Raw genomic sequence first — 18,558 nt, forward strand, 5'->3', positions numbered from 1 at the left:
ACTGAATGTGGGAAATTTTGATAAGATGGAGGATGACAAGAGTCAGGAAGTTGGCTTTAAGCCCAAACCATGTAAGGAGCTAGAAATATTTAGCTTGTAGAAAACAAGACTGAATTATGTAAAAGAGGAATTAGATTTGTTCTGTTTGGCTCCAAAAGTCAGAACCAACGTGGAAGTTGTAGAGAGACAAATTTAGGCTTAACGATGACAGGAATAATAATAATAATTAGAGCTGACCAAAATTGGAATAAGTTGTCTTAGGAACGAATTATGTACTTCTCCCTGGAGATCTTCATCTAAAGGTGGAATGTCAACTAAGGTTGACTTTATTATATTTGGTATTCTTTCTAGTTATGGCCTTAATGCTGTCTGCTGAGATCCTTTCTAATAAAGTTCTCTTACTATAAAATATACCTTGCCACATTTATTTGAATTCTTTATAATCATTATCCCTTCCTGCACAGTAATATTTCATTAATATGCCAATTTTTTTCCAGCCATTCAGGCATATAGGTGACTCATTGGATAAAGTGCTAGGCTTGGGTTCAGATATTTAAAATCAATTTGCTTCAGTTACCTCAGTGTCTAAGAGACTCACACATTTAATAGCTGTGAGATTCTTGGAGAATCATTTAACCTCAATTTGCCTTTATTTTCTCATCTGTAAAATGGAGAGTGTAGCACCTACTTCCCAGAGTTGTTGTGAAGACAGAAAGATATATGTAAATTGTTTTGAAAACCTTAAAGTGCTCTGTAAATGCAAGGTATTATTATTGTTGTTGTCATATTAGCTAGTGCTTAATTGAAGGACATATATTTTACCTTCCAGTTCTTTGATACCATAAAAACTAGTTTGAAATATTTCGGTATACATTGGCTTTTTATTGTGTTTTTTTTTTTAAACCTTCCTGTGATGCATGCACAATAGTGAAATTGTTGGTTCAAAAGGTGTGATCTCTGCCAGTCATCGCAATGGGGATACATTCTCAATAATGACAATAGTTTAGTTACCACATTGGGACTTAAATTACTTTATTACTGGTGGTATATGAGAAAGTAGGTTTCAGTAAAAGTTTAAAAAATGAAGTTTGGTAAGTGACCCAATCTGACCAAACATATGTTGGGGAAAATCTATGCTGGAGGTAGTAAGGATTAGTTTTCTTTTTATTTGAAAAATAATTAAAAAAAATTATTCTGACCTTGTCAAAAATCAACAAATGTAAATATTTCCATATACAGTTAATCTTCAACTTTCATAGGGGTGATATACCTAGAAAACCGTATAAACTTAAAAATTTAAATGTCAGTACATTGAGCCTGTGAGAAGTAGGGGGGTAGTTTTCCACAACAGCTAATCTTTTGCTAGAGATTGCTGAAAATATACTTTTCTGCATATAATTCTTTATAACAAAACATTAATTCTTATAATGTGCACTTTTTTGTAGCACAATAACCATGAAATAACTCATAAAATGCCGTACAAAATAGAATTAGTTACACGCAAAACATTCTTTTCTTGCTAGTAATTCCCTAGAATTCTGTGACTTTTTGTAACACAAGAAATCTATGGTACCATCAAAACTGAACAGCAAATAAAATTCTTAGAACTAAAAAATTTTTTAAATTGAATCTTACCTTCCACTGTCAGATGGTGGTGCTATACTGTATAATGAATTGTATAATGAATTGTTGATTTGTTAACAAATATCTCATTTGATACGACAACCCTGTGACATAGATGCTATTATTATTCCCATTTTACAGTTGAAGAAACTGAAGCAAAAAAGAGGTTAATTGACTTGCCTAGGATCACATTGCTAATAAGTCCACATTTGAACTCAGGTGTTCCTGATTCCAGGTGAAGTCTTTATCCAATGTGCCACCTAGCTTCCTATAATGTGTGTGTGTGTGTGTGTGTGTGTGTGTGTGTGTGTGTGTGTGTGTGTGTGTGTGTATACAAAGACAAAAGTATGTACCAATATATATTTATACATATTGATAAGATAGTAAAAATAAGTATTGTCATGGTCAATGGGTTGATTTATTTTGTGGGACTATACTTATTTCTCATAAGGGAAGGCAGGGAATTCCCAGGTGAGGAAACTCCTTCAATCAATGTAAGTTTGAACTTTCTGTGGACCTTATAATTTTAGAGACTTACCCACTATGGGGATATCTAACTCAAATAGGATCCCTGCAGGCTGAATCTTGACTTAGAAAATCATAAATTCACATTATCCATGTTGTATATTTAATTTTTTTGTTAAACATTTCATAATTTCATTTTAATCTGTTTCAGATTGAATCATTTATTGGTTCAATTTTATGGGGGTGGTCAAGGTTTGAAACCTGGATTAGAGAGAGCACTGAATGTTTAAGTGGTTTGCCAAAGGTCAAGCTGCTAATAATAGACAGGGAAGAGAGATTTTTTGTTTCTTTGTTTTTTTTTGCAGGGCAATGAGGGTTAAGTGACTTGCCCAGGGTCACATAGCTAGTAAGTGTCAAGTGTCTGAGGCCGGATTTGAACCCAGGTACTCCTGAATCCAGGGCCGGCGCTTTACCACTGTGCCATCTAGCTGCGTGGGAAGAGAGATTTTAAGGAGAAAGGAGTGATACCAAAAACAGTGGGGTTGGGGGTCACTGAAACATTTTTCATTGCTCAGAAAAGAATAGAAGGACATTCAGATGAAGAAAAGGTGAATAAGACAGCTATGAAACATGATGAATTATTTATTTATAATGCTTAAATAAATGTAAACCATATGTAATAGTGATTCACGGTTCCACTTAGCCATTTCTAAACTAGGTTGCCTATATACTAGTCTTTCTCTTCCTCCTATCAGAACTTAAACTCTGCTACTGGGACCCTAGCTTCTACTAGGTGAATCTTCATCTTCTTAGAACCACACCATCATATCACCTCCATCCTTTTCCAACTCTCTGTAGGTTAATAGAGAGCCACTGGAGTTTTCTGAAAAGTTAGTGACATAGTCAAATCTGTACTTTAAGAAAATCACTTTATTGAATGAATATGGGATGGAGTTGGGAGAGACCAGAGGAAAACCAAAAGAAGGCTATTGTGGTAGTCCAAATGTGAGGGGATAAGGGCCTATATCAGAGTAGTGTAGTATCAGAGGAGAAAAGGAAACATATTTGAGTGAGAGATTGGAAAAGTAAAATCAGAAGCCTTGGAAACAGGTTGGATATGGGAAGTGCCAGATAGTGAGGAGTTAAGGATGACACAGGTTGCAAGCCTAATGGATTGGGAGGGTCTAGGGGGAAAGACAGTGTATTCAGTTTTGGACACATTGAGTTTCAGTTGTCTACTGGATTTCAGTTTTGCGATATCTGAAAGGCAGTTGGAGATGTGGGACTAGAAGTCAGAGAGGTTCGGGAATCAGCAGCATGGACATAGCAAATTCATGGGAGTTGATGACATTGCCATGTATAGTATAGGGGTAGAAGATAAGAGGGCCCAAAGCAGAACTCTGATGGACACCTATGGTTATAGGGTAAGATCTGGATGAAAATCCAGCAAAGGAGACAGATGGAGGTGTCTGATAGTAGGAGCATTAATAGGAAAGTTAGGAGAATGAGAGGATTTGGAGAAAACATGATTCTGTTAAGGAGATGAAACATCTAGTTTGAATGTCAAAAAGGTAATTGGTATTGTGTAAGATGAGTTCAGAAGAGAAGGTAAGACTGGATTTATAAATCTGGAATCATCCGTGTCAAAATAATAATTAAATTCATGGGAGTTGGTAATATCCAAGCAAGATAGTACAGAAAGAGAAGAGTGGAGGTGCAAAGATAGACCCATGTGGGACACCCACATGACCTAGATCTAGATCTAGCAGAAGTGTTGAGATGAGTAAGAAGAGAACCAGGAATAAAGCAATGTCATTAAAATCTAGAGAGAATATCGAGGTGAAGAGGGCAGTTGATATTAGCTTTGGCAATTGAGATCATTGGTGACTTTAGAAATTGCTCTTTCTGATCCAGTAAATACCAACGTCAGTCACTGTGGAAACAGTCATGTGCTTACCAAAACTTTTATGCAGTGTCATGAAAGATATTTTTGGAAAGTTACAAATAGAAATAATACTCCCTATAAATGGCAGCTAAATAGCTCAGTGGATAGAGCACTGGGCCTGGCATCAGGAAGACCTGAGTTTTGACTACCTTCTTATTGATATCCAAAATGAATCAAAATAGATTGGCCTGGTTAATGTGATTGGCACAGGAAAACAAAGTAGTTCAAATAGCTGTTTGTCTAAATTATGACATGTAAGCAAATTGAAAGTCCATTGAATTAATTCATTGGTATTCCCAAAGGAAAAAATATATATATACTGATATGGGACTCTGTATTTTTAGGTTCATATCTGTCAGAAACATTTTTTAAATAATTTATCGTCAATCTTGGGGCAGCTAGGTGGCCCACCAGATAGAGCACTAGCCCTGGATTCAGGAGGACCTGAGTTCAAATCCAACTTGAGACTCTTACTAGCAATGTGACACTGGGCAAGTCACTTCACCCTGACTCTCCCCCCTCTCTCCCCCAGCAATTATCATCAATCTTTAAACATTTCTAACTTGGAGAGAGGTGTCCAACCTGTCATATTTTCTCTTGCCTTCCAACATGACTACCACAAGATGATTTCTTGATCTTTGTCTTGCCACTAGACTTAGATAACTCAGAAGGAGAGAGAGCAAGGGTGACAAATTCTGCCCCATTCATATGTAATTCACCTATAAGTCAAGACATCACCCTCATGATGTCATTCATTGGTCCTCTTTGAGAAGGCAGGATGAACAACATCAGCCTATTTTCTCAAAATAACAGTTTAACCAATAACCTACTGTGGCCAAAATGGTCATTAATCTGTTTCTTGGCCTTGTATTTAAGTATCCTCTGTTTTTCATTGTGGAGTATGTTAGAAATAATGCCATAAATATGACATTATTCTTTTGTAAAATAATTTTCTATGGTTACGCAGAATTTGTCTTTTTGTTTCATAGTTTGCATAAATTGAACTCATAAATAGAGAATGTGATATAGTTTGAGCTGAGAATTAGTAGAACTTGTTATGATATGGCATAACAGGAGTTTTCAATTTTAAAAAGATAACAATACAGTATATAAAAATATTCCTAGGGTCAGTGTAGACTTAGCATGTCCTTGTAAAAACAAAAAACAAAAAAACCCAAGTTTTCCTTAGAACCTGACTGAAGTTATTTTAGGCACATGAAAGAATGTTAGTTCTTCAAGAAATTACAATAGAGAATTGGAGTCATGGAAGCCATCCAAGATATGTGAATGAAAAAGAATAAGAGTTGGCAATTTGATAAAATAAACTTTGGGCAGCATAGTACTTGTAGCCTCAGATTGTTAAGAGAAAATAAGAAAATTCCCTCCCTAAACTGGGAGGACCCACTGTGGAAAGTTTTGGATGGATATGGACAAGATTTGCACAGGATGATTACACATAGATGGGTTGTAACTATTATTGAAGAGAATGATTGAAGATTCATTTTAGTAAAAGAAAAAAAAAGAATGTCTTTGTTATCCAAATAAATGCTATTGTGTGAAAATTAAATTGTTAATAAGAGTCAAGAAAAATCAGAAATAGACCAAAATAAAATTCAGGAAAATTTTAAATGGATATCATGAAGTAGATGTTTGGTAAAACATGTGATGTAAAAATAGTACAGCTTTGTCACTAAACAATCATGGTTTTATTTGCATCTCTGCCTTTAACTTTGTCTGTCCCTAGACATGTTACTTCTCCATTCTGGGCCTCAGTTTTGTTATCTGTAAAATCATAGTGTTATATGACCATATGACTTCTAAGTTATACAAAATACTTCCTTTTACTTTGTTTATTGCTATCTTACTGTCTTTTAAGATCTTAATTTTCCCTTATAAATGGAATATTAAACTTGATGACTCCATACCAATATGACAGATTATCTTCAGATGTGACATAGAATTTTAATTCAATAAAAGTAGTACTTTACATAGAGACATATTAAAATATGTGTGGCTATTCCAGCCGGGAAGATCCATCAAGGAGACTGAGAAAGAGCAACCATTACAGGTAGGAGAAGAGGAGGGGAGAAATGGATTACAAAGACATAGAGTGTTCAGGAGAAGAGTGTATCAGAGGTTCTACAGAGATCAGTTAGGATGAAGATTGTGAATACGTCTTTAGATTTGGCAATTAAGATTCCGATAGTAATTGGTGAGCACAGTTTCACTTGAATGAAGTTGGAAGCCAGATTGCCAAATGAAATAGTGCACTCTGACACTGGAACCTTTCACGCACAAATAATATTGAATCATTGTTTGACAAATTGAATTATATGACCTATGAGGTCTTTTCTAGTTTTGTGGTTTTGGTGTGTGTGTGTTTTGGTGTTGGTGTTGGTGTTGTTTTGTTTTGTTTTGGTGAGGCAATTGGGGTTAAGTGACTTGCCCAGGGTCGCACAGCTAGTAAGTGTTAAGTGTCTGAGGTCAGATTTGAACTCAGGTCCTACTGAATCCAAGGCTGGTGCTCTATCCACTGTGCCACCTAGTTGCCCCTAGTTTTGTGTTTTTAAGTCTGTTAATTATGGAGTACTTTTTGAGAAGAGAAGATATTCATTGTTTTGACTTGTTGCTAATGTGTTGGTTTGTTATTATTACAAATTTGTATTCAAATATGTGTTTGATATCTAAATATATACCCTATCCTGATCTCAGAGGAATTCTTCAATAGCTCGCTTTAAGTCCACTTAATATATATATAAATACACATAGGTCACAACTGGCTACAACCCACAGATTGTTTTTTAGAGAGGAGGGTAAGTAAAATTTTGTTGGTATATTGCATGTTTTATGAGTTCTTTTTTGTCTTGAATTTAGGATATCACATGAATTCTGAATAAATAAGTTGTAAAGATTTAAAGAAGTTCTGAAAACAGCTTCTTTGGAACTCAATTAACTATAAACACCAGTAAGATCTTCCTTTCCTGAGTGAAATTAGTGATTTTATTGTTTCAAAATAGTATCATCAAAGTACCATGTATCTTTGTAATTTAATAGCTGTTGGGTTTTCAAACTCTAAATTTGTAGTAAACTGGAAATACTTTAAGGTATTTTGATCATTTGCTCCATTTTGTAGAAGCTCAGAGATATCCAGATCAATTAACCTTACATCAGTCTATATAAATACACTTAACTCAATTATAGCTTATATTTGTAGAGAGCTTTATAGTTTGTTAAAAAATACTTTCACACTTTAGCTTACCTACATTAATGGGGAGAAGAAATGGCATATTTTTTAATAGTTAGCTTTCACTGAACAGCTTGCTTAAATTTTACTTGTCTTTTAAAGACTTTAATAGTGTTAGGTATAATAAGAATTTTCAAAAAATTTATTTGCTTTAAAGGAAAAGACTCCTGTGTTTTAAAAAAAAGCCATTCTAGTAGTGAAATTAGTGATTTTATATATTTCTTTTTGTTTATTTTAGGATGACTACCATAGAGTAGTTAATATTGTACCCAAGAAACCACCACTACTAGACAGACCTGGTGAAGGAGGCTACAATAGATATGATTACGGTTATATTGATTACCGAGAATATGACGAGGGCCGCAGTTTTTCTCATGATCGAAGAAATGGTCCACCTCAAAGAGGCGTATGTAAATTTCCCCGTCACTTTTTTGTTCCTATACTTTTAAAAAGCTCATTGGATGCAATTTTTGACTACTCTATGGTCATATAGACTTGAATAAATCTTTCTGACTTGATGCTCTTTTTAAAAATGCCCACTGCAAAAAAAAAAATAGATAAACAAACAAATAAATAAATAAAAATGCCTACTGCATAGAAGTAGTGGATGAGAACTCTATATGCATCTTATCTTCCTCCCTCCTCTTTTTACTAGGTGGGAAAGTGATTGGGTCGTCTATTGCCATGGCACTCAGGTAGGGATGAGTAGATAGTCCCAATATATGTGGTTGTTCTTAACATTAAGTATCTACCTGTAATTGTTTTGAGTATTTAAGATAAAAGGAGAGACTTGAATTTGTTTGGAGTAGAAGTTGTCACAAGTGTGTGTGTATGTGTGTGTGTGTGTGTTCATGTTTGTTCTAGTAGGCTACCTGCTAATTTAGAAACAAAAACTATTTCTTTTATTCTTTTTTTCTGAACCAGAACTACAAGCTTAATGCTTCATTGTTAGTTGACAGTCTCTTGATGTGATTCTTTTCTCCTCTCCTGTCTTCACATATGGCATCCCTCTGCTACTTCTCTAATTCAGTACCCTGAATTAATAGATAATGAAACATGTGTCAAGATTATATAAGATTACTTGGTAAACATAACAGTTCTGACTGGATGAAAAAGTGTGGGGAGTGTAAAATGTAAAAAGACTGGAAAGAGGGGGCAGCTAGGTGGCGCAGTGGATAAAGCACCGGTCCTGGATTCAGGAGTACCTGAGTTCAAATCCGGCCTCAGACACTTGACACTTACTAGCTGTGTGACCCTGGGCAAGTCACTTAACCCTCATTGCCTCGCCAAAAAAAAAAAAAAAAAGACTAGAAAGGGAGAGCAAGTAGGCTAGGTTAAAACAGAAGATTTTGTATTTGATCCTGTAGGTAATGGAGAACTAGTGTTTATTGAGGAGGGAGTGACATGTTCAAACCTACTTTAAGAATATCACTTTGCTGGCTGAATTGTAACAAGCAGTGCAACCAGATATCTATTGGCAGTAGCTCAATTGTGAGGTGATGAGGGCCTCTACCAGGATGATAGCAATATAAGAGGAGAAAAGGGGACATATTAGAGATGTTGCAGAGGTGAGATTGACAGACCTTGGCAACCAATTATATATGGGGTGGGGTGAGATATAGTGAGGAATTGAGAATGTTACCCAGGTTTTGACTCTGGGGGACTGGGAGGATAATGGTGCAATAATTGACAGTAATGGGGATACTGGCCTCCTTGTTGTTTCACAAATAAGATACTCCATCTCTCTGCACTGGGCATTTTCCCTGGGTGTCCCCCATGCTTAGAATGCTCTTCTTCCTCGTCTTTCCCTCTGGGTTTCCCTGGCTTCCATTAAGTCCCAGCTAAAATCCCTTTTTTTGGGGGGGCGGGGCAGTTGGGGTTAAGTGACTTGTCCAGGGTCACACAGCTAGTAACTGTCAAGTGTCTGAGGCCGGATTTGAACTCAGCTCCTACTGACTCCAGGGCTGGTGCTCTATCCACTGCACCACCTAGCTGCCCCTAAAATCCTATTTTCTATAAGAATCCTTTCCTAATTCCTCTTAATTCTTAGGTCTTCCCTCTTTTAATTATTTCTTATTTATCCTGCTTTTATATATATATTTGTTTGCTTGTGTCTCCCATGTTAGATGGTAAGCTCCTTGAAGTCAGGGCCTGTCTTTTGCCTTTTTGTGTATACAGTGCTTAGCAAAGTGCCTGGCAAATAGTAAATACATTTTAATGACTGACTCACTGACTGAGTTGAAGATATTTTGAGAAATTTTAAAGTATTCACAAAACATTAGTTTAGATTCAGTTTTTTTTTTTTAAGTGAGGCAATTGGGCTTAAGTGACTTGCCCAGGGTCACACTGCTAGAAAGTGTTAAGTGTCTAAGGTCGGATTTGACTCCAGGGCCGGTGCTCTGCGCCATCTAGCTGCTGCTAGATTCAGTTTTAAAAGTCTTATAGTATACTTTATGGGAAAATGCTCTGAGCTGTGGTTGTTTCCTCAGCCTTGTCTTGCAATCCCTTCTCTTTCTGTCTGTCTCTTTCTTCCCTCTCCTTTTCTTCATAAATATATATTGCTATTTCTTTAATTCTGTCTGAACTCAGGGCATTCCAACATGGACACTGCCTTTCAAAATATTTCCGTATTTCTGGCAAGGATTGGAGAACAAAGTAATTAGAAGTGAAATGTGCATCTCTCGGATTCGATGGATCTAGTCCAGCATACTGTTTGGCACTTTTATATAATCTATCAGAGAATCTATTAGATCGTTCATTAGGTTCCTGAATGGTATCTATAAATTTTTGCCAGTTATCAGTTTTGCTAGCACAGGATTCCATTGCCTTTAACAATGTTTCCCTTGCCTCCTGCAAATATCAAAATGCTCAGTGATTTTGGGGTACTAGTTAGGGTCTTCTAAAGACCATCATGTAGCAGCTTTTCTTTATGTGACTAAAGAGTTCGCTGCCTCTATTAATATCAGCTCTTTTATCTGGGGATAATATTTCCATAAGATCAGTAACATCACCCCAAGTGGGCTGGTATCCTTTAAAAATTACCCTAAACTGGCTTATAACTTTTGTGGAATCTTCATCAAATTTAGGATTATCTCCTTCCATGAACTCAAGTCTTTTGGACCAAAAGGTTTGTATTTTCTGAGCCACACTACAGCACCCTTGCAGTCATGGTTGAGAATCTCTTAAAGGCTGAGAAATTTTGACTTTTCTGTCTCCTTTAAGAGTTAGCTTTCTTCTGCAGCTAGCTTTCCTAAGGGAGACCCCTGAAGAATATAGTAGGGTTTGTTATTTTTAATCCTCATATTGTAATTCAAAAGTACCTTACTAAACCAAGAAAAAAGAAATAAAAATAATAAGAATAAAAAATGCACAAAAACAAAGCCCTAACATGATCTTATGAAATTACAGCCTAAAATTGTTTCAAAAAATTTTTCCTCTTATATCCCTGTTTGTTTGATTAACCAGACTCAAGTTAGAGAAAGAAAAGCAGGTACTTAGGATGAAACTCATTTGAAAATTTAAAGGGACAGGCACATAAAATTAGCGAGAATAGGTAAAATACACAAACATAGAATTTCTTACCCAGCTTGCTTGCAGAGAAGATCAGAAGTTTTGGGGTTTCAACACACCCTTCATGGTTGGCCAAACTGAGGTGATTAAAATTATATGGGATCGCCCTATTTCTATCCCAAGTTTTAGGAAAAATTAGCTTGGGTTCTAATGTATTGCTCCTTAGAAATTAGAGGCTACTGCACCAGTTTTGGGGCATTAAGCATTTATTGAAGCACATTAAATATTAGTAAAGAGAGCACATGGCTCAGAAAGTTAAGAAGGAGAGATAGTAAGGAGCCCTAGTGGGCAGTGTCTGCCCCCTCCAAGTTTCAGGGCCAAGAGCGCCCATGACTGTGTAAGCTTCCTACAGGGCCAGAGGAGAGCCCGCCCTTACACATTCCTCAAAGCTAATTGGCTAGCATCATTCAAATTTATTGGTTTACTGGATTTGAGGGTGGTTTGGCACAGTGTGTGCTGATGTCAGAGTACAGAGCCCTCCAAGGGGAAAAAGTCTTCTGGTAGGTGTGGTTTTAATTCCTATTCACAGTCCAAGGTCCAACCACATTTTCTTTGAAATTCTCCTGACTCTGGGCTGGCCTTAAGAAAGGTCTGTCCAGGCTCTCTGGGTCTCATAGAACCCCATTATTTTCTCACAACTGTGATGATTAAAATCTAATTTCTATGTCTAAAATCTAATGTGTGGTCGCCTTAAATTAGAAGCTTTAGCACCAATCTTTGGGCATTAAGCATTTATTAAAGTATATTAGGGGTTAGCAGAGAGAGAGAGAAAGCCACCTTCACCTAGCTATCCAAGAGACTCACTGCCCCTCCGTTCCACCGGAAGCCCCCTGTCAAACCAGAAGAGAGCAATCCACACACACAGCTCCAAGCTTATTGGCTGGTCCATTGATTGACATGACTTACAGGCAGGCGGTCTATGAATAGACATAACTTCCAGACACCAGGGAACTTCTGGACGCCAATCTGACCTTCTAAATCTCAGAAAGGTCACCTCGTGCTTCCTCGGTTCTCACACAACTTTTTGGAGGAAGGATGGTATTTCATCCATAAAGGCAAACAATTGAGTATATAAAGGTTGAAAATTAGTGAATTGTAGCTTCAGGAAAACCAAGTGGTAGAAAATCTGATTCCATCAGTGTTTGTCTAGATGCTCTCTGGTTAAAAATGGTGTAACTAGTCAATTAGGGTCAGGTTTTTCAAATCTTAAGAAAACTGTATAAATCAGTCATTCACTGTTCATATAAAGTGGATTATGCTATGTTTATCACTTTAGGTAGTAGACATTGCTGTTTTGAAAAATTCTTTTGGTAATAAGCCCTACAACTAATAAATCCATAATTTACCATTCATGTGAAAGAGATTATGCTGTGTTTCTCTCTTTAGGTATGTAATACTGTTTTGAAAGATTCTCCAAGTAATTAAAGAAACCTCTTGTAACCAACAAATTCATAATTACTTCTTCATATGAAATGGATTATACTATGTTTATCTCTTTAGGTACACATTGCTATTTTGAAAAAGTAATTATTCCTAAATATGTGTTATACTGAGGCCCCCTAGGTGGGTCACTGCTGTATTTGGAGTCAAGGAAGACATGAATCTATTCCTTTCTCAGACTCTTAATTAGCTGCGGGACTTTAGGGGCAAGCCAGTTAACTGTCTTCAGTTTCCTCATTTGTAAAATTATGATAATAATAACACATACCTCCTATGGTTGTTTTGAGGATAAAATTCTTTAATATCTGGAGCACATAGCAACCCTTAAAGCTCCATACAAATGCTTGCTATTATTATTACTAAGTCACCTTTCATTTTTGTATTTGTGTATTAAGATTTTATCTTATTTAAAAACAAACAAAACTTCATCTTAAACTGGTCTCTTAATCTTTGATCTATGTGCTTATATTTTATCTTTTTGTAGAACTCATTTTAGCATTCTTTTTTGTGGGGGGTGGCCAGGGCAATGAGGGTTAAGTGACTTGCACAGGGTCCCACAGCCAGTAAGTATCAAGTGTCTGGGGGCAGATTTGAACTCAGGTCCTCCTGAATCCAGGGCCAGTGCTTTATACACTATGCCACCTAGCTGCCACCATTTTAGAATTATAAATGATTAATCGAGGATTATAATACCAGATGTATATTTAGATATGTTTCTCTTCCTCCTATCCTCCCAACACATAGTACTTTGTCTTTTTCTTAGTGTCATCATAAATCTTATTCTGATAGTCATTAATTTTTTGTGATTTTTAACATCATTTTAGTAATTGGCAAATGTAATTTTGCAGGGTTTATGCATGTTTAATTCAAATGTAAATTGGGGTCTCAAGAATAACAACTTTAGGGGGCAGCTAGGTGGTGCAATAGATAAAGCACCGGCCCTGGATTCAGGAGTACCTGAGTTCAAATCCGGCCTCAGACACTTGACACTTACTAGCTGTGTGACCCTGGGCAAGTCACTTAACCCCCATCGCCCCGCCAAGAAAAAAGAAAAAAAAATAAACGTTAAAAAAAAAAGAATAACAACTTTATGTTTGAATGAACAAAAGATTAGTAATTTTAAAAGTATTAGCTAAATAACATTTATTAAGTGCTTAAGTGTGCCAGGAAGTGTGATTAAAAACTGGGGATCCAAAAAAAAGTGCCCTTGCAGTTTTTTTCTAACAGCCTCAATATATTTTCCCTTATAACTTTAATTGAATCCTAACTGCAAGGGTTAGTTGGGAAGAACATCTGATATAACAGTAAACTAAAATATAGTATTAGGTAGTAATTCATGTAGGCTTCAGGTTTTTTTCCATCAGTTTTATTTTTTTTTTGTTCTGAATTCTTTCTTTTTTTAGCTTCCCCTCTCAACTAATTGAGAAAACAAAAACTTTCACAAAAATGTATAGCCAAGCAAAACAAATTACCACTTCAGCCACATCTCCCCAAAATTGTGCTTCACTCTTCATTCAGAGTCCATCACCTCTATCTGATGGTGGATAACAAGTTTTGTTAAGAATCTTCCAGAGCGGTGGTTAATTAGCGTTCGTTACATCTTTTAAAGTTGTTTGTGTTTCCAGTGATTTGGTTGCTATATTTCTTTTTTTTAAAGTAATTTTCAAAAATTTTGAGTTGCAAATTTTCACTCTTCCTCCCTCACCCCACCAACCCCCATGACAAACAATTTGATGTAGGTTATATGTTATATATAGGTTAAATATAAGTTATACATGTTTAATCATATAAAACATATCATCATATTAGTCATAGACTAATAATAAGACATAAGAAGACATTTTTCCTCAAAAGGAAAAAACATGGAAAAGAAATAATAAGAAGAAGACATAGACTCAAGGAAAAAAACATGAAAAAGCAAATACAGAAAATGAAAAATATTATATTTAGATCTGTATTCAGACTCTCATCAGTTCTTTCCCTGGAGGTAGATAACATTTTTCCTCATGGGTCCTTTGGAATTGTTTTGTATCATCTTATTGCTAAGCGAAGGTAAGTTGTTCACAGTTAATCATTATACAGTAGTGTTATATAATGTCCTGGTTCAGCTCACTTCACTTTGCATTAGTTCATATAAGTTTTTCCAGGTTTTTCTGAAATCTGCATGCTCATTTCTTTCTTTTTTTTTTTTTTAAATATTTAGAATTTTATTATCCCAAATTACATGTAAAATACAAATTTCGACATCATTTTTTAAAAACTTCGTGTTCCAAATTCTCTTCCTCTAACCACCCCCCCTCCCCAAGAACTCAAGCACTTATGTAAAACATTTCCACATTAGACAGGTTGTGAAAGAAAACAGACAAAAACAAAACTTCAGATAAAGGAACTAACAAAAAAATCAATCTGTATTCAGATACCATCAGTTCTCTGTAGATGGATTGCATTTTTCATAAGACCCTGCTTATCATTTCTTCTAACACAGTAATATTCCATTACAGTTGTATACCACAATTCATTCAACTGTTCTCCAAGTCATGGGCATCACTGCAATTTCTAATTCTTTGCCACTATAAAATGAGCTACTGTAAATAAATATGTTTATACAAATATGTCCTTTCCCCTTTTTCATCTCTTTGGGATAGAGACCTAGTAGTGGTATTGCTGGATCAAGTTGCTCTCCAGAATGATAGGATCAGTTTAAAACTTCACCAACAGTGCATCAGTGTCCCAGTTTCCCCACATTTTCTCCAACATTTATTATTTTCTTGTTATGTTTTTCATTCGGGATTTTTCCAGAAATAGTCTCTAACCTATTTACTGCTGGAGCTGCATAGAATAGGTCAGGGACAGGTGAATCAGGAATTAATTGAGGAAAAAGGCTTGCAAGCAAGGTGGAGCTATAGACACATGTTCTAAGGCCCTTTCCCTAGTTGGGGGAGATCTCAATACTACTAGTGACTGCTCAGTGTCTTGTAGCCCTAACAACGAGGGAGCAACAAGTATGTGGACAAGTTTAATTCACTGCAGAATAATCTGACTTTGTTCAGTGTTTGTCTTTGACCAGAGAACACCTGGTGAATTGATTAGCCCAGAAGGTGATCTCAAAGGATTGTTATTCTGCAAAGCTCAGGGTGCAGTTTGTTTGCTGGGCCTTAGCTCTGCAAACAGGAAGTCTAAATTATACTTTGATTTTCAGAATTTCTAATTTAGTATTTAATTGGGGATTTTTAATCTGTTCTTTTTCTAGCTTTTTTAGTTGCATGCCCAATTCATTGATCTCCTCTTTCTCTATTTTATTAACGTAAGCATTTAGAGATATAAAACTTTGCCTGAGAACTACTTTGGCTGCATTCCCTAAGTTTTGGTATTTTGTCTCATTTTTGTCATTTTCTTGGATGAAATTATTGATGGTTTCTATGATTTATTGTTTGATTAGGATAAGATTATTTAGTTTCCAATTAATTTTCAGTCTATCTTTCCATGGCTCTTTATTGTATTATGATCTGAAAAGGATGCATTTACTATTTCTGCCTTTCTACATTTGACTGTGTGGTTTTTGTGCCCTAATACATGGTCAGTTTTTGAGTATGTGCCATGGACCACTGAGAAAAAGGTATATTCCTTTCTATCCACATTCAGTTTTCTCCAGACGTCTCATCATATCTAACTTTTCTAAAATTCTATTCACCACTTTATTCTATTCACCAACTTATTTATTTTGTGGTTAGATTTATCTAATTCTGTGAGAGAAAGGTTCAGATCTCCCACTACTTTTGCTGTCTATTTCCTTTTGTAGCTCATGTAACTTCTCTAAGAAGTTGGATGCTATGCCACTTGGTGCATACATGTTTAGTATTGATATTACTTCATTATCTTATAGTACCTTTTAGCAAGATGTAGTTTCCTTCCTTATCTCTTTTAATTAGATCTATTTTTGCTTTTGCTTTGTCCTAAATAAGGATTGCTACCCCTGCTTTTATGACTTCAGCTGAAACATAATATATTCCACTTCAATCTTTACCTTTTCTCTGTTTGTACCTTTCTGCTTCAAATGTGTTTCTCGTAAACAACATATTGTAGAGTCTGGTTTTTAATCCACTCTGTTATTTGCTTCTGTTTTATGGTAGAGTTCATCCCATGTACATTCACAGTTATGATTACTAACTGTGTTGACTAAAGAAAAACAATTCCTTAAAAAATACAATTGGTCAAATTGGGGAAAAAATTGGCGAAATGGAAAAGGAGGTGCAAAAGCTTACTAAAACAAATAATGCCTTGAAAATTAGAATTGGAGAGATGAATGCTAATGACTCCATGAGAAAACAAATGTTAAAAACTATCCTTATATGTAACTGGAAAGTAATAAAATACTTTTTTTAAAAGAAGAAAAAATAACTCCTTAAAAATTAGGATTGAACACATGGAAGCTAATGACTTTATGAGAAATCAAGAAACAATAAACAAAACCAAAAGAATGAAAATAATAGAAGGCATCATGAAATATCTCATTGGCAAAACAACTGACCTGGAAATAGATCTAGGAGAGATCATTTGAAAATTATTGGACTACCTAAAAGTCATCATCAAAAAAAGAGCCTAGACATCATCTTCCAAGAAATTATCAGGGAAAGCTGCCCTGACATTCTAGAACCAGAGTAAAATAGAAATTGAAAGAATCCACTCATCACCTCCTGAAAGAGATTTCCAAATGAAAACTGCCAGCAATATTATAGCCAAATTCCACAGCTCCCAGGTCAAGGAGAAAATATTGCAAGCAGCCAGAAAGAAACAATTCAAGTATTGTGTAGCCATGGTCAGGATAACAGCTTCTACATTAAAGGATCAGAGGGCTTGGAATATGATATTCCGGAGGAACTGGGATTACAACCAAGAACCACCTACTCAGGAAAACTGAGTATAATTCTTTAGGGGGAAGAATTAGAGAGGACTTCCAGGCATTCTTGTGAAAAGACCTGAGCTGAATAGGAAATTTGACTTTCAAATACAAGACTCAAAAGAAGCATAAAAAGGCAAACAGGAAAAAGGAATCATAACCTTTTAATATAAAAGTTTAAACTCTTTACATTCCTTCCTGCATGAAAAGATGATACTTGTAACTCATAAGAACTCTCTCATTATTAGGGTAGCTGAATAGAGTATATTTAGACAGAGGGCACAGGCGTGAGTTGAATATAAAGGGATGATATCTTTTAAAAAATAAAATGGGGGGCAGCTAGGTGGTGCAGTGGATAGAGCACCAGCCCTGGATTCAGGAAAACTTGAGTTCAAATCTGGTCTCAGACACTTAACACTTACTAGCTGTGTGACCCTGGGCAAGTCACTTAACCCCAATTGTCTCACCAAAAAATAAATAAATAAAATAAAATGAAGGAGTGAGAGAGGAATGCACTAGGAGGAAGGAAAAGGGAGAGGTGGAATGGGGTAGATTATCTCGCACAAAAGAAGCAAGCAGAAGCTTATACAGTGGAGAGGAAGGTATTGGGGAGTGAGTGAACCTTACTCTCATCACAATTGACTCAAAGAGGGAACAACTTTTTTTCTTGGTCTTTTTGTTATTTCTTTTTTTTCTTGATAGTTCAGTATTTTCTTGTTTTCCAGTTTTATATATAAGGATAGTTTTCAACAATTGTTCATAGGATGTTTAGTTCCAAATTTTTCTCACACCCTCCCCTCCCTCCTCCCCAAGACAGAAAGCAATCTAATATAGGTTATATATGTGCAATCACATTAAACATATTTCTGTTTTAGTCATATTGTAAAAGAAGAGTCAGAGCACAAGGGGAAAATCTCCAAAAAGAAGGGGGAAAACCAGCCCCAAAGTAGAAACAGTATGGCTCAATCTGCATTCATAAACCACAGTTCTTTTTTCTGGGTGTTGAGAACATTTTCTATCATGAAGTTCTTTGAAATTGTTTTGACCCATTGCATTGCTAAAAAGAGCCAAGTCTATTACCATTGTTCATGAGAAAAAAGTCAACAGCTTGAAAAGCCAAGTGGGAAAGGAGATACAAAATATCTCTGAAGAAAATAATTGCCTAAGAATTAGGATTGAACAAATGGAAGCTAGTGACTTTATGAGAAACCAAGATGCAGTAAAGCAAATTCAATTGAATAAGAAAATAGAGGGCAATATGAAATATCTCCTTGGAAAAACAGCTGACCTGGAAAATAGATCCAGGAGAGATAATTTGAAAATCATTGGATTACATGAAACCCATGAACAAAATAAGAATTTAGACATCATCTT

The 18,558-nt window shown here is 35.7% G+C and overlaps 1 protein-coding gene across 6 annotated transcripts in view; it reads left to right on the forward strand.

Moving 5' to 3' along the window:
• PPHLN1 (periphilin 1) overlaps positions 1-18,558 on the forward strand; it is a 185,560-nt gene that overhangs the window by 24,053 nt on the left and 142,949 nt on the right. For 3 of the 6 annotated variants that reach the window (XM_043968058.1, XM_043968057.1, XM_043968059.1), the window contains one exon: positions 7,516-7,683. The exons of the other annotated variants lie outside the window; for them this stretch is intronic. In XM_043968058.1, coding sequence (XP_043823993.1) covers positions 7,516-7,683 — 168 coding nt within the window. The remainder of the gene's footprint in view (positions 1-7,515; positions 7,684-18,558) is intronic. 6 annotated transcript variants of the gene reach the window in all.

The sequence above is a fragment of the Dromiciops gliroides genome, chromosome 5 (genome assembly GCF_019393635.1).
Source record: "Dromiciops gliroides isolate mDroGli1 chromosome 5, mDroGli1.pri, whole genome shotgun sequence".
Taxonomy (NCBI): domain Eukaryota; kingdom Metazoa; phylum Chordata; class Mammalia; order Microbiotheria; family Microbiotheriidae; genus Dromiciops; species Dromiciops gliroides.